The 17378-nt window shown below is 41.1% G+C and overlaps 1 protein-coding gene across 1 annotated transcript in view; it reads right to left on the reverse strand.

Annotated features, from left to right (window-relative positions):
• samd12 (sterile alpha motif domain containing 12) overlaps positions 1–17378 on the reverse strand; it is a 94036-nt gene that overhangs the window by 39941 nt on the left and 36717 nt on the right. Inside the window, exon 4 of the mRNA XM_053861834.1 lies at positions 16968–17108. Within this exon, the coding sequence (XP_053717809.1) occupies positions 16968–17108 (141 nt within the window). The remainder of the gene's footprint in view (positions 1–16967; positions 17109–17378) is intronic.

Here is a 17378-nt window from a genome sequence, read left to right on the forward strand (position 1 = left end):
GCATAAGTCAGCAGTGGGGCGCAAAGCTTCATTTCATCGCAGTCTTATATAATCGTCATCTGTTGTACATGTTTTTCTACACGTTTGCTCTGTTCTTTTTAATGTTGCTTACCAGTAGAATGCAGTGCACCTGGAAGTTAGTTTTCTTTTGCTATATTCAGCCTTGAGGTCTATTCTACCACGGCATTCACCAACGTGCCAATGACTCCAACAGGAATGTGAATATTTCCTTGACCATCCAGAGTTCAGATTCACCTTGCACGGCCCCAATGACATTATTATTTTTCTGGCTGCAGATTGGCGGATCGGTGTAAGCCTTCCATACTCCAGTTCCAGCAGACACTGGAAACACATCCATGACCTGTGGACATCAGCATGCCCAATGTGCCTGTGTCTTAATGGGCGCAACATCTGGAGTAGAAGGAGAGGAACCTAACTTTAACTTGGAGCAGCTACATAATTCATTTTCCTCAGCAGAACAGCTAGATATCGTCTGGGAAAGCTAGCAAGCATTCTTCCCTCGGATATTGTCAAGTGTCGGTGGCTTCCATAATTGTGATATGATAAAGGCGTTATTTATTGCAGGGGTTCTTGGGGCCCACCTTTCCTCTGTACAAATGGCCCCGGGGCCCATTCAAGTACTAGAACTGATTCATTACTCTTGATTTCATTTGTGATCAGTAACCACATTTAATCTACTATTTTACCATTTTATTTACCAAAACCTTGTGAAATGACCAATGAAACCATGTCATCATCGCAAAGATATTTTTTTGTCATTGAAAAGTCCAAAAAACAAAAATTCATCAAATTTATTAAAGAAAAAAAAGAAAAAAATACACTTGATGCAGACTGTTGAGAAAATAGGAAAAACTGAATAAAACTCAGAATCAAATAAATATAACAAAACCATGTCTTCATAAAATAAAATAGCATATTTTACTTAAACTCCAATGAATATATAAATGAAGCATAAATAAAACTATCACCATAAAATGTTTGAATTTTGCTGCAACAGGTGCTTTCAAGAACAGTTTTTACTGTTGATGGGGGGCGGCATCACTTTCTTTACAATTTTTCTCTTTTCAAGAACATCTCCATTGTTGTTAACTATCACAGATTGTCAAGCCAATTCAGTGACACACTACTGCCACCATATGTGTCTAATGTATTAAAACTGAGCGTCTCGTAGCCCTCACAGCCCAGAGTTGTAAAGCAAGAATACTTTTAGCAGCCCTCTAGGGGGCGCTCATGGCCCAACCATTGGCCCTGGCCCTCTGGTTAAGAATCACTGATTTGGAGAGTGATCAGATTTGGTAAGTCCCCACTGAATGGCCTGGTACCAAATGCACCAGCAGTCACAACAAATCACAAACTCATGTGTCCTAATGTGTCCAAAAATAAGACGTTTGGGGTTGAGTTGAGCTGTCTCACTCGTCTTGACATCGGAAACTAACGCAGTCATAACGCAAAACACCAACAGGGAATGTTTTCCTCTACGAAGCTAAGTATATATATATATATATATATATATATATATATATATATATATATATATATATATATATATATATATATATATATATATATATATATATATATAAATAGTAACAGCTTTTCATCTCCTCATCTAGTTCGACCCAGGAGTCGAGTAGAGCAGTAGACAAACAGCAAAGATGAGCAAATGCAAAAGAACAAAACGTGTTTATTCAGTTGGTTTTACTCAGGTTCAGGAGGAAGAAAATGTGCTAACACGATACATTATGTTTCTCATAATTATGGACTGCATTTTACCTTCCTCGTCCTATCGAAAGTGAACGATCAGACCCAGCTTTTTGCTCTGCAGCCCAAAAGAGAGCTTACAAAAGACAGGGCCATTTTAGGAAATAGGATTAAGAGGGAAAGTTCAAAAGTACAGATATAGAGTTAAACAGCAAGTGACAGCAAGACAGAGAAAGCCCAGGAAAGGGGATTATGAAAAAGAGATGGAATGTGTGGGAAGGAGCGGTGAGACGTCATCGAGCGTCTCCTCACTGAGGGAGAAAAATGTTGAGCGGAGATGGGGGAGCAGTCTGACGTTAAGAGCTTCATCTGAACACGATCTCAGCAGTGAATATCCAGGCGACGAATAAGTCAATGCAGTTGGCTTCCTGTCATAATTCAATTAGGCGCTTGGTTCTCAAGTTTGATGAGTATAGATACTTTGAAAAGGTCAGTAGATGATTCTTGTAACTTGTCTGTAGACTACCAGATCATTCGCAGATGACATGAGGCATCTCACAGTTGGATTTTTGTGCTGGCTGTGGTGATTTGAAACCCATAAACAGAATGAATGACATTTGGCTCTTTGAGTCTCTTCCAGAGCTCAGGTTTGGAATCTGAGGGAAGCGGTTGACTTTACAAGATTTTACAAGACAAGCTCCTTTGAGCTGCTGTCACAGGATGAGAACCTTTGTGCCCATCCCGACCTTGACAGGCCGGATTATTGGCTCAAACCCTTTAACAGCACGGTGGCCTGTATCATCACCGGCACTTGACCGGCTCACACTTGGGGATCAAATTTAACCGAGCTTTTCTTGAGTTTCACTTTTTGCAATTTGAGATAGAAATTAATCATAGTAATAGTAATAGTAATAACTACACTTTGTCTTGTAAGAAAAAATGTTTTTGCAAAGAGAAAGAATGAGCTTGTTTTTGTACAACTATTAATCACAATGTTGTAATAATTATTCTGTCTCCCGAAATGTGGCTAGTAGATCAACATTTTGAAAAACAAAGTACCATGGCATTGCAAGACAAATATTTAATTGGCACATATGTGTACAGGGGGACCTAAGAGGTTCACCCTCGCCATCATGGCCTGATGCTTTTTATCGCTCAGAGATTCTGTTCAGGATTCTGGCAGTGTTTTACGCTCCACTGACCAACTTTTGTTCTAAGTCTCAAGGTCCAGATACAAACAGCAGGGCAACTGCGCTTGTGCTTCTGCAGCTACCAGGTAGTGGAATGAGCTGCCTCCGGGCATCCTGAGTCCCACAGGGCTGGGTCTTTTTAAAGGGCTCACATTATGCAAAACTGACTTTTGCTGGTATTTCTATTGTTATTTTGGGTCTTTGGTGCCTCAGCGTTCAAAATGTAAAATAAAACCATCCATCCTTTTGTCGGTGGACACAGATCCCTGAAAGCACCCTGCAGACAAGGCTGCGCAGTGGCGTCACAAGTAGCAGGCAACCCACACCACGTCTGCTCACAAAGCTGAAAAAAAAAAAAAAAAAATATGTATGTAATAAAATAAATACATATTTTTAAATCAAGCTCCACCCTCCCTCCATCCCTAATTTTGTGCAAATGCCTCTGCATTTCACAGACACAAAGACTATATACAGTACTTGACTGTTCCAATATGTCCGTTTTCAACATTGTTGGTTTCAAAGTCAACAGATAACAGAGAATGTGGGCAGGTTTCTCACCACAGTATAGGTTTCATTCAATCGGTGAGGCTTTAAATGGGAAACAAGACATGTACAACCACCTGCTGGGTGCACTCAACAAGCTGATGTGAGGGCAACTTATTCATCTCTTTTCTGCCGCACTAGCTTTCTGAGCATCAGTGCCTTGCTGTGTTGTATTCATCAGTTCTGCAGGAACAAACATCTCCTTTTATCAGCACTAATCATTTAACAGAGCAGCTCAGGAGCACAGAGCAAATCTGCTGCGATTCAGCACAACCACAAAGTGTGCACGCCTCACTTTTAAACAACATTAAACCCGCCCTGTAAGTCTTAATAACAAGGCAGATTATTATGGAGGGAATAAAACAGGCGCCTCATTCTAAAATCTTAATTACACCTGTCTTTTTTTTTGTTTTTTTTCAACCATCTGCTCAAAACACGCTCCCACAGGACGCATGTGAGGCTGCACTAAAGCTCTAAAAAGACAGGACTCAGCTGGAGCGTTTGATGTGGCTAAAAATAGCTAAATATAAATATTTGCTGCATTGCAGCAACACAGTGGATTTCACGTGTGTACACCCATAAACACATGCACGTGCACACTTAAATAACAAACTATATATGATAGACTGATTCATTCGGGTGAACAACTTTGATAATGCATGGAACTCATTTTCTTTGTAAAGGGCCGGCCACGTGTGCCAGTGTGTTTCTGTATCCCACTTTAAGTGATGCAGCAGTATGACAGTTGATGTGAGGTCAATGTGAGTGAATACAAGTCCTTCTCAAGTACATTATTTATAGAGTAGCACCTGTGTTCTCTGGACACCCTGGCAAAAAGTGAAAATCTGAAAGCAGCTTGGTGAGAAACTGATGTTGAACAATAGATAAGAAATTCCAGAATTCACTTTGAAAGTATACTATCGCATTGTGCAATATGACATGTGATCACCTTTCTTTGCTGTTGGATGTTCGCCATCCTTCCTTGAAAATAAATGCACAAGACGTGACAGGACTGGAAACCCTGTTTTTGCTTTTTTTTTTTTTCAATTACAGTCTTACCAGTAGCGGTGCAAAATACTCTTAAACAACATAGTGCTGCTTTAGCTTAAATTTTTTACTCATGAATTTAACACATCAAATGTGTTCCAAATACTGTATTATCTGTCCAGAGGTCCATGACCCTGCTGCTTGGCTCTCCTTTCAACCTGGAAACAATGGCAGGATTTCCATTAATAAAAGAGTGAGAAAAGAGAGAAAAGGAAAAAAATGGATGCTTACTATTGGATCATACCATGATCCATCATTCCATGATCCAATAGTCCTGCAAAAACGGAGCATCTTCTGGTGCTAACGTGTCTCTGCTTTTTTTTTGTCTGCTGCGAGACACTTCTACTTATTCTCTTGTTCTACTGCAAAAACATAACGCATTTAAAATTGAAATCCTGTGCTCAAATGAACTATCACATGCCGAAAAACACAAGAACAAAAATCGTATAAAGAAACATGAACAAAAACATGACCTGCCAGACAATACTGTATATCTATAGACACACAAAACTAAAAGCAGCTACATTTCTGTCTGCTATAAAACGAAAAAAAAAAAAAATCATCAATTTTGTTGCCAGAGAAAATGCGTATTCTTCTTCTTAAACCTGTGAATTTCACAATAAGCTTCAAGGTCTCTCCAATGTCAGAGGTTTGCCATTCAAGCTTCAACGTCAAAAGAAGTGTAGCGCAGACACTTGCCAGCAGAAGAAATGCCAAAACAAACAATTCAATTCCTTTTAAGTGCCATCACACACCTGAAAATGTATGCCATAGGGGTCAGTCACGTTGCGTGAGGACCAACTCATGACAAAAGCGGTAGGCAGAGCTTTGCCGCCTGCGTCACTCAGTTCAAGGTAATTCCTTATGTATTTTGTGCTTGTGATTCAATTCATTCAGGATGTGTCGTAACTCAGCGTGTACTACAGTCATAAAGGTGCCTCTCTAGTACCTCAAACAGATAGACGGTGGAAGGTGAATGGGAGAAGTTGAATTAAAATATGAGTAGTCTAAATAATTGCATTTCCTAATGTGTGTGTTGTTTAACATCCAAGTGCCTTTTGTTATGAATGGATGACTGCGGCAGAACAAATTGCTGTAAATAGAACCATTAGCGAACCCGAGTGTGTAAGTGGGAATAATAAATTGGTTGGTTTCTCACTAGCTGCTTTCTCCAGAATTTGCATAATTACGCTGAGAAATTCAAAAGCTCTTGGGTGAGCGATTCTGTTTAGCGTAACATCAGAGGTCGATGTTTCCTTTCATACCACAAGGTCACCGATGATGGTTTGGCCAGCAGAGTGAGGTGGAACAGAAACAATGAACGTATATTACAGCGGCCTTCGTTTGTGCATACCTCATGGAGCCCAACAAAGATGGAAGTGTGCTGCTGTAGAGAGGAAATGACTTCCTGCAAGTGTTCGATCAGCTCTTGCATCACAGCTTCTCACTTTCCTATCTCTCCCCCACTTTACTTACTTACAAAGTACTCATTTAAGGGCGTGCTGCCTCTGCTTTAAACACTGGGACATAATAAATCAAGAAGTAGGGGGAACTCCGGTTGCCTCTCATAAGCAGCAGCCATGGTGGTGGTAGCAGCTGATGGAACGCTGGCAGGGCCAGAACTTGTTGGGGTCAGACTGGGGGATAAGCAAAAGCTATAATTATATCGGGAACGTCCCTGAAGTGCAACAACTGCTGGTGGCGAATCATGAGCCGCAGCTAAAAACATGAAGGACAAAGAAACACAAGAGTGAAGTGAGTGAAGTGGTAAAACTGGATCTCAGAAAAATCATCTTCCAGACAACATATAATGAAGTAGGTGCTGTCTTTTTGGGGACGGTTCGCTATATTTTCCTCAACTTTTATTGAGATCCTGCACTCAAGAGTGATCCATTTATGTCTCGCTGATAAAAATGCAGCCATTTCAGGTGTCCAGACAAATCCACTGAAAATGCCGAAAAAACAATGGAGTACACCCGCCAGGACTGTGAGGGGCCTCGCATTCTAGGGACATAAACGAAGAAGACAACATGACAAAGCAAAAGCGTAATGTGGAGCATCAGAGTCCAAAGCAACCCAAACATGGACACAGACTGACAACATGGTGAGACGCTGTTACCAGTCACCCTTTAAGTAACTTCAAACGGACAAGGACTTTAGACAGAGACCGCAATGTTTCTCAAGTTTTGAGCGCTGTGGTCTTGAAACTTAAACTTGTGTTTTTGACTGGCTATTCTGGTGAGTGTGTGTGTTTTGCACTGTTTGTTCCTGCTGTGTGTTCTGTAAAAAGAGATTTTTTTTGCACTGTTAAAAGTATAGTTTCTAATCTAAATGATTGCAATAAATATGACCATCTACCGTTTCAATATTGTCATTCTTTCACATGCACTCACACTGCCATTGCACCTTTAGGTCACTAAGTGCCGAGTAACAGGATTGCACTTGAAGTGGGTTAAGGCTAATAGACCGATAGATAGCCTTTATTACCCGACTGTCTAGTTTAGCAGGCCACACAAATAACCATAATGGGGCCGATTCTAACCCAATGTTGCTTGTTCCCTTCCCAGGCCAATGACTGTGACTGTTCTAACATGATTATGTTTGAGCTCTGCTATAATACACAGTTTTAAAACGGTTACTTTCGCAAGTAACTAGTACCTTTGAAAGTAATGAGTGACTTGAAGTAACAAAGTTACTTTTGAACGAGGTAACTAGTAACTGTAACTAAGTTAAAGTAACTTGCCCAACATTGGTTGTTTCGTGGATCACAAGCAATTCTCTGCATACTGCCACGGTCCCATTTAAGGGTTACTTGACCACTACGACAGATGTCTGAGACGACTTTTCCAACATTTCGTACCACGGATAAAAATATTTCAATAAAGATAGTGAAATGTTTTTCTGCCTTTTCACATCTGATGATTAAATGTTCACTTCAAGTCTGCGATGTGAGCCATCAAGTGATATCTTCATCAGAAGTGTCGTGGCAAATTCTTGGTGTTGAAGGTTTTGTTTCACCACTGTGGCTCACTCCATTGGTGCATATGTTGGGAGTATTCAGTTGTCATTTTCCTTGAAAGAGAGGTATTGCCAAATGACCGCTATCGTGACTCGCCGTCTGTGGCTGCTGCAGGTAGGCGGGTACTCATCATTCATGAATGTAAATGGTATGTTATCAAAAAATACATGAATGAATTCAATAGTGTGTCTTTGCAATTTGATGGGACGATCATTATGACATCATAAATGCACATGTCGGCTGCCAGCCCATCGATCAGTGCAAGCCGCAGAGGTGAACTGGAAAAAAATATGTCTAAATCCTTATGTTCGTAGTGTGGCGTGTATCTGCTGTGGGTGTTCTGACTGACATGCATGCGGCAAAAGTAACAACAGGTCTAAGTCCAGGATTAGTTGGACTAGAACATGAATCCATCTTCCCTGAAACCTAGAAAAGCTGTACAATAAGGATGGCGCTATGTTCCGTCTCATGCAGCTCGTAAAGGTTGTGAAGGAGAGATCACATATGACATATGGCATATGATATGATAGGATATTGGTCAGTTAAATTTGGAACAATAGTTCAAGGTAGACAGTAGCTACTCCGAGAGCCCCGGGAGTGTCTGTAGCTATTGACCCATCTTTGTCAGATCAGGAGTGAATGCTGGGAAAGGGAAGACGTGTGCTTGGGTGTCTGCTCTGTTCGTGATGTCTGGGCTCCTGGATGTCTGGTAGTGGTCAGAGGGGCACTAGACATTGCGGAACCATGAATGCTGCACGACAGCTGCTAGAGTAGCTTCATAATGGACTCTCACTTCAGGTAAACTAAACCTTTTGCAGTGGACTGTCGGCTCGCCTCATGTTTAAGGAGATGTGTAAGAACAAACCATTGATTGTGGAGTTTTAAATCGATCAGCTCAGTTTGTTTTCGTCCCGCCCTGAAATATGGTTTGCAGCACTTCATTGTACACAGTGCATTAAGTCTAGAGTACTTGATTACTGTCGACCTGTCTTGGCCTTACTGGTGCACGTTGACTTACATACAGATAAGTGATCGATTGCGAGGATTCGCTCCTGATGGATACCTGGCATGCGTGACCTTACTGAGTATTCTGGTCCAGCGGCAAACACTGTGATGTCAGCACTCCATCAAAACAAAAATGAACTTTGCAGTCCCATCGGTTGTGTTCTTTTCTACAACTTCATCAAGTTGTTTACACGCAACAGCCACCCACTCTCCAGTCCTTGAGAGCCAGGGTTGCAGGCAAGAGGTGCATCGCATTCACACATCCCCTCGGAAAAACTAGATGAAATGTGCGTGGTCTAACCTTGACATTACTCCACTCCCTACCCGTTCTCTCCTGCAGAAACAGAAAAAGGCTGAATGTCAGTCCCGTATAATCACAGCCCCCAAGTGAAAACAGTTGTCTTCACTGAATGTCACGGAGAACATTGGTTGAAGGCGTTCAGTGTTTAATTCGTATGAGAATTGTGTGTCTTTGCAATTTTGGTACAAAAAAATGAAGTAAAAAAACATCTTCACCAATAATGGTTTCACCTCATATATGAAATGCTGAAGTCATATAAAAAAGGCATAATAAATGACACACACAGACTTGGTCTTTCGTGTTTCCAGAAAGGCTCCTTTGTTTGTCATGCACTCAGAAACATAATCACACCTTATTTTCTTCTTTCGCACTCTCATTTTGCCTCCCTACCTGCCGCCCAATCTCTGAAGAACAAAGCCGCTAGACTCCATTTATAAACTGAATGAATGCTGTGTCAGCCACAGGGTGTCTGGCCTATTTATTATCAAGGCCAGTCAAAATCCACACAATGAAAGGAGCTTTTACAGTCACAATAATGAACTATAATTGCATGAATGCACTGTGACTTTGTCAACATTTATGTGGAGACTTCGGGAGAGGCATGTGTGGACCAAGCATGGAAGCCACTTGCTACTGCGTGTCCTTTACTTGGTGACTGGGCAACCATGAGGAGGAGAGGAGTCGAGGCTGATGACTTGAAAATACATTTTTACTTCAAACGAAAAACAGTATCGAAGTGAATAACAACAGTCGGAGCGCAAAAAATGATGACTACATAACCAGCAGATGAAATGAAGTAGTATTAAATCGATGAGAGTGAATTCAAGTGAGTGTGACTGAGCAGTTTTAGGGATGTCAACAGGTGCTGGTTAGAATTAGAAGCAAATAAAACCATCATTTTTCATTTTAGAACAGTGGTTCTTAACCTGGGTTCAATCGAACCCTAGGGGTTCGGGGAGTCAGTCTCAGGGGTTCGCAGAGGTCCACCCCTCACAAACTGGTCTCTCAAAGGCAACAGCAGAAGTCACACTGAGGTAAGTTGTTTTGAGTTCATGCACTGTGTTGGTTTTGTTATTTGAACAAGGTGATATTAATGTACAATTCATTTTGTGCACCAGTAAAAAAAATCATATTTTATTTTTTACTAAAGAAGGGTTCGGTGAATGAGCATATGAAACTGGTGGGGTTCGGTGCCTCCAACAAGGTTAAGAACCACTGTTTTAGAATGTTTGAATAACAAATGTGGCTTACATGGTTGCCTGGGTAACAGCAATGGAAACGTTCGCTGAAGCCATTATTTTATGGACATGCAGCCAACGGGCATTTTCAGCTAAATTTTATTTCATATTAAATAACAGCCTTCAAATGTAGCTTACAACAGGCTTTCCAATGTCCCACATTTTGACCGGTGAAAACTTCTGATGTCAAAGAAGTCTCGGATGGTAAATGAAAACAGACATTGTCTTCTGTTATTAAAGTCCAAATCTTCGGCTATTCAAGCTGACCTCCACCCTGTTCTATATTGTTTCCAGTCAAAAAACGAATATCCTGTTTTACTAGCGTTGTAATTACAGATGGCTGCGGTTATTTCAAATGCAAATATGGTTGTACTTGCAGAACCTGGCTTCCAAAGCCAGTGAAGGACTGTCTGCAGTGTCCATCAAGTTTCTATCGGGTCATTATTTTATGGTTCACAATACTAGATTTTTTTTGTTTTTATGATAAGTCTCTCATTTGTACGACAATTTCAGTGATAAGCCACATTGATTTGCGGGAAGACAGGATTACGAGGAGTCAATTCAAGCACTCCATCAGCGGAATTGCTTCCATCATGGTGGTCAAGGGGGCTGAGAGGGCAGATTCTTGGGAACAAACACTCATAGCGCTAAAGGACCATATTTTCCTCAGAAGTGATGCATCACCACTCCAGCTCTCCCCATTGACCCCTGATATTAATCGCTGCCAACCAGCAAAAAAACATCCTGAAGCTGTAGAACAGACATGAGCAGAGGGCGGCCCGGGATCCAAATACGGCCCTTTGCCCTCATTCACTAACAAAGACATTGTACCGCTTAAATCATTACTTACCAATTCCCAATATAGCTCAATAGGTATTTTCACTGTCCTCTGTTGATGATAAATCCAAATATAAAACTTTTCATAAAGCTTAGTTCTGCTGCCAAGGGCTTCCAATATTTAGGATTGATACAGAAATTCTTTCAATTGAATGTAGATAAAATGAAAAAATACATATAATCCAAAACACATTTTAAGCATATATCGCTAATTCCACTTTTAACAGTGGTACCGGTGGTCGCTGAAGGTATCAGGAGAGCGGTTTCACTTTCTCCAAGAATGCCAAGAATACGCTCAAGGTGAAAGTATACCATTAAAAGCGTTGAGATAATTATCACTTTACGCTTTCAATCAATATTACAAGTTCTTTAAGGGTTGACATTGCACTGTTATATCTTGAGGTTTCCAAAAAAGTTGCTTCAGTGCATTGTATAATTCCGAAAACTTGGTGCAGTGAAAAAGCGGAATGACATCCTGTTCAGTCAGGATCTCTGACTGAGGAGATTTCCTCTGTGAGGCTATGAAGCGAAGGGATATAATTCATTAAGGTGCCTGCAGCTACAGAATGAAAGTCGACTAAAACACAACAGGAAATCTTCCTTCATTTACTGCCCCGGAGCCAAAATCCTCTAAAAACAGTTATTGAACTTTTTCAAAGCGGCAGCAGAATAGGAACTGAGTGAAAGAGTTTCAGATGCACACAAGCCATGACATCTCCTCTTAGTAGAAGACAAATATCACAGATACGGCAGTGCTTAGTTATGCATGCGGTTCTGTGACAATACAAAATATCTGTTTACATTCTACTTTATTTTGCAGACAATTTGATTAACTGTGCCCGAGTCCCATTTACTGTGCCACTCATGGCTGTGTTTCATTTTAACTGGATCGAATAAGGGGCAGGTCTGAGCTGTCCGACTGTGAGACGTTAATCCCCTCAGGGTAAGGTTTTCCTATACTCACTCATTGGCAAATCCTTTCCTTTACACTTCAACAGTGATAAAATAAAAGCTAATGTGTAAGTGCACACTAGTAACACATTGGATATTGAATCTCCTTTTCAGTCGGCAGATGCACATTTTTCACATTTTTATCGAGAGCTTAACTCTGGCAAAGAAGCAGTAAGCAGTCATAAATGATTGTACAGTAAACATTCAGGGTTTCCTGAAACGAAACTGAAAGCAGCCAATGAAGAAGTGACTTGGCAGAAAAACAAGGAGGGGGAGTTTTGAAATGGCTACAATAAAAATATAATTTTGTGAATCATGAGACTAGGGCTGGGTATCGATTCTAATTTAAAGAATCGATACCATTCCGATTCTCATGACTTAGAATCGATTATCACGATTCAATTCGATTCGATTCGATCCGATCCGATCTCGATTCAGGTTAGTATTTAAACCATTTTCTGAGCTGTTGGCATGATCACATGACAAGTTACACAACGTATTAATACTAGTATCATATTGACATTTAACAGGAAATGAATGAAGGATTCATAGTAAATGATAATAAAGATCCAGACACAGAACGCCAGATGTGACTGCTCATGGGACTGGTGCATTATTAGAAATATGACATTAAAAATTCACCCAAAAGATGCTGCTGTTTAACACTAATGCGTTTTTATTTTATTACCAAAATGAAAAAAAGATATTCTCAGCCATTGAAAATGTAAACAGAGTGCTGGTGACTGACTTCACAGCAACCTGACGGTCATTGGTCAGTATGTAAACAGTTCTCTGTGGACTGTAGTACGTACGACAAGAGGTCCCACTCCTCATCAATATAGTGAGATGTCAGATTCGTGTAAGATTGCGAAGATGTCCACGCATCACTTGTAATGCCCCCCTGACTGCTGACTGAAGCTTACTCTTCACGTTTTCTTTGACTGACTGGTGCATGTTTGGGATAAGCATGTTTTGGGATAAGCGAAACACCGTAACATAGTGAGGCTCTGTTACTTTCATTAGTCGCCTGAAGCCCTCGTTTCCAACGACGGAAGACGGGCGCATATCTTTGCAAATGAAGCCCGCAATCGCTTCAATTATTTTGACAGAGCGTGCAGAATTACCCGCTAGTGGTAAAGTTCGCTCCAGTTTCATTTGTTGTGGCCCGGTGGATGGCTTGGACAGGAGCGCTGGGTGATGTCGCGTCACGTGACTCGTGAGGTGGGTCATATTTCCGCAATACTGCAACACTTCCAGTACCTCCATTAGGCATAACATGCTAATTGCTATGCTTTTGTCGAGCGCATTTTTGGTTTGGTCGCGTCTGAACGTTGCTGGTGTTGCCACTGTGAGGAGGCATGTTGTTTTGACTTTGGTGTTCCAGGTGCGCGCATGCGCACTTCACCCAGAGAATATGTGTTAAAACGTAAATGAATTAATCCGATCTTTGGACCTACGAATCGATTTTATGGAATTGATGTACGAATCGATTCAGAATCGGAAAATCGATTTTTTAAACACAGCACTACATGAGAAGTAAATCTCTCTCCAATCTGCATCCACCCTCTCCCTGTCAGTCTCTTCATATATATACAGCCAGACTTCTCACGAGCAAGAGATGCATTAATAACATTTAGTTATTATCCTTTTTCAATTATAAACATTCCAAAAATCATCATAGTCATGTCCACCTCAATGATGTGGTTTCCACTTGATTTTAATACATTTTTTAACAATATATAATTTATATAAAAATAATTTCATTTTGAATACCATTTCTCGAAATCGTTCTTCAACTTTTAGATGCAGCTTGTCAGGGGTTCACAAAATACAAATGTATACTGAAACCTGTCAGAACTCTCTAAACAACAGCACGTCAAATAGCCAACTAGCAAACACACAACGCGGACAGATGAGTCCAGTCAGCGCAGAAAAGGTGAAAAAATTTTGTTGTCGGCGTTCATGCAACAACAAGTGTGAGTCTGATCTATGGCTGATGTGCAGCTGATAAAGTGGCTGTGTTCACAGACGCTCCAAGTATGTACTGCTTTTGGATTCCCTTGTTCCTACTGTTTTTGTGTCGCCACCATTAAACTCAACAAAAGCATGGCGTTTTCCATCTGTCAGTTTGTATTTTATTCAGCGGAACTTGTTTGTGATTTGTGGTTGTACAGCCTAAATGAAGCCTAAGTAGTGAAGTGACCGCAGATAAGCACTATTGCACTCAGAACACCATTGTGATACAGCTGAATCGTCTCTATAATAGACGATGGCTTCTGGTGAAATCACATTAGGTGATGCACAGTATTGAACACAGTGAGAGCTCCATAATCGTAAAATTGAAAGCACTGAAGTCACTTTTAGAAGATTAAACAAAAAATGACTGCAAACTCTGTCAACGTTTTCTAACCCATTTTGTAATGATAGAATAAACTGATAAGAGAATGTGACTCACTGACAGATACTTAATCTCACTGTTGTCACCTCATGTTCCGTTAGGTGCAGAACAATCTTTGTTTCTATGGATACAGATATGAAAGCTAAATATAAACTGATCAAACAACTTCAGAGTGAGAGTGTGGTGACACATGGACTTACAAGTCACACAATAATTTTGTTTTTGCTGCCGTCTATGCATCAGCCTAACCTCTTCAACGTAGTTCTGCTTCACTGGTTTGCAAGACATATCTACATCCTGCCACACGACTCTTTCCTGGCCATGCAAACCACTTGTATGGTAAACTCCACATGGCAGGTACCTCAGAATATCAGTAGCTGCTGGACTGGTGTCTGAGACCCCAGAGCACAGCACACTTTCTCAGGCTTTCACAATAAACCTGGCAAACTTTACATCACCGTGGTCATAGAGAGGTCAATGGTGCACTGTAGACTGCAAGATGACAAAGGCCAAACACTTTGTAAAAGGCAGTTTATGTCAGCAACAGACAGCAGATGGTGGGACCGTTTTTAAAGCCATACTCTCCACAGATGAGGCCAGTCGTCTTATCTAAGTCAACTTTCATGTTTTCCACCGGCGCTTTTATCGCCACTTAAGAGTCTGTGGAGATGTTATTTAGGCATCGCTTCTATTTCGAGGGTCTCAGCCCGTCTCCGCTGACTCCACGCAACAGGCGATAAGTCTCTGCTCTTTGTCGTCTCCTTAGCAAGGAGCCAAAGTGAGATAGAGAAAGAGTGCAGGGCACAAATCTAATTATTTCCCTCCGTTGGCCCAGCGAGCCTTAAAGGTTAATCACTGTCCGCCAAGCTAATTCTGTCTGGGTATACTGCAGTAATTACAACACCTTGCCCGCACTTTTCCTCTATTGTTTGCTTCACTGCGGTGCCTTTCCTCTTCCCTCACACTGACTTTGAACCTCTATTCTCTCGCCTTGATTTATGTGGTGGATCGATGAGTGATAGAATTGAAGGGAAACTATTAGTACGTGCCGAGTGTTTTTGTCACCGAGTTGTACATCAGATAGTTTTGTGAGAATCGGTGAGGACATCATGACAGTTGTCAGAATTAGAGTATCTGCAGTATACTGTGTAGCATGTGCTGGTGTAATTAGAGGTACATCAACAAAACTAACACATGAGGGACATTCAACTTCTCCGTCAACAAGTGGGTCACATAAATGTGTGCATGCTTTTTTCTCTCTTCATTCATCCATCTCCTCGCATCTCCCTTGGAGATGGATACCACATTTTTAGGCACCAAATGTTGTCCAACAATATCGCAAAGATCCCTAAACTGTGTTTGCTTTGTTTCATGACAGCATTGAAGGCTTGATGAGGTTTCATGAAACAGTGGCACTGTCCACTGTAGAATGGACTTGAACAACTAATAAAATGAAACCTCACATTGTTTCTAAAAACAATAGTACCATCTAGTGGCCTTATGACACTGTTTGACCAACCCTGTAATGCTGTTTCACGATACCTCATCCACCCATCAGTAGTCCAGGGGGAATTGGGGGGGAGCTCATTTGGAAAAACACAGAGAACGAGCCAAAAAAAAATAAAAAATAAGAAAGCGCAACAGAGAAATAAAAATGAGCCAGCTGACATAAAAAGACATAAAAATGGTTTTGTGAAGATTATAATATTATATTATTATTATTATATTATGACAAGATTATACTGTATGTGTTCTCGGCTTTAATCAAATGTTTATTATAGTCATCAGACACGGACAATGAAACTCCACTGAATAAACCAAAATGCCTCTTCAAATAATAATAGTTGTTTGTGGCAGACAGATATGGAACAGGATTGAACAGGCTCTCCAGTCACACCTCCATGACCTCATTCATCTATGAACCTCATTGGTTGTCTTCCTCTCCAACATTCTTGGTACAAGACTGCCTCTCTTTTACACCTGTCCCTCTGATATACTCATTTCTGATCTTGTCTTTCTGGTGACGTCCTATGACAACCTCAGAATATTCTGATATATCTCTCACTCATCTGGCTTTGCTTCCTGAGTCTCTAATTCATTCATGGCAACAGTGGCTACTACTGTCCTAAAAAGCATTCCACTAAAGGTAAAACTGGACAAGAAAACTGCGTGTAACCCTTTAAGTGGGAGCAGAGATTCATGCCATTAGAAGGAAACTCATTCATTGAGGCATTTAAATGAGATAAAGCGTTCATGTTTGGATGTTACATACACACTGATATCATGAGCAGGACTATGATGGCATTTGACTTTAGCAGTCATGTGACCAAGTGAAGTCCTTGGTCATGTCATTTGCAGCCGTGTGTTCACCAATTAAGTCAGTGATCATTTTCCATCAGAAGGCATCGCAGACTTGTGGTTGCATAACCGGTTTTGATTCATCACATCCTGCAGGCATTAAAACATGCAGCCAGTGCCAGAGCCACAGATGGCATGTTCATAAACGCAGCACAGTAAATGATTTAATATTGAGCAGAATGTGGCCATCTTGTCACTAATCTGCATCAGACAGACAACGTTGTGTTGGGAAGACACCTTCAATGTTTCAAGGGTATAGAATCCTCCATGTTCACTACAGCCTGACAGCTGTTGTACTTAAATTGTTCAGCGTGAGTGAGTGCATGTCTTTCAAGTACTTAAGAGACGGAGGAGTAACCTTGTGTGAGGAGCTGGAGCGTTCGGACTTCCTCCCGGACACGTAGCTGCAGGACCTGCTGGAGGATGTGCTGCCGCTGGCCTTCCTGCATGATGCCCATCCGTTCCAGCTTCCTGTCTGTTAATCTCATCAGAGCCCGGCCTAAAAAAAAGGTCAGGAAACATGTAACAGGTAGCATAAAACAAGAGAGAAATGTGCTAAAACCACAAATTGTTAAATTTAGTTAGCACTACTGCCGCTGAGAAGAAGAGAGGCGGTTGAAACCCATCCACACTCCCATGGCGTCATATATTGACGCTCAGAAAGTTGCCTTTTGTGTCCTATATTGATGACTAAGGCAGCCTTCAGCATTGCATGTTGACGCATTGGCGGCGCAACATGTCAACACTGACAGAGGTCGGGGTTAGGGTA

Source organism: Synchiropus splendidus, chromosome 4 (genome assembly GCF_027744825.2).
Source record: "Synchiropus splendidus isolate RoL2022-P1 chromosome 4, RoL_Sspl_1.0, whole genome shotgun sequence".
Lineage (NCBI taxonomy): Eukaryota > Metazoa > Chordata > Actinopteri > Syngnathiformes > Callionymidae > Synchiropus > Synchiropus splendidus.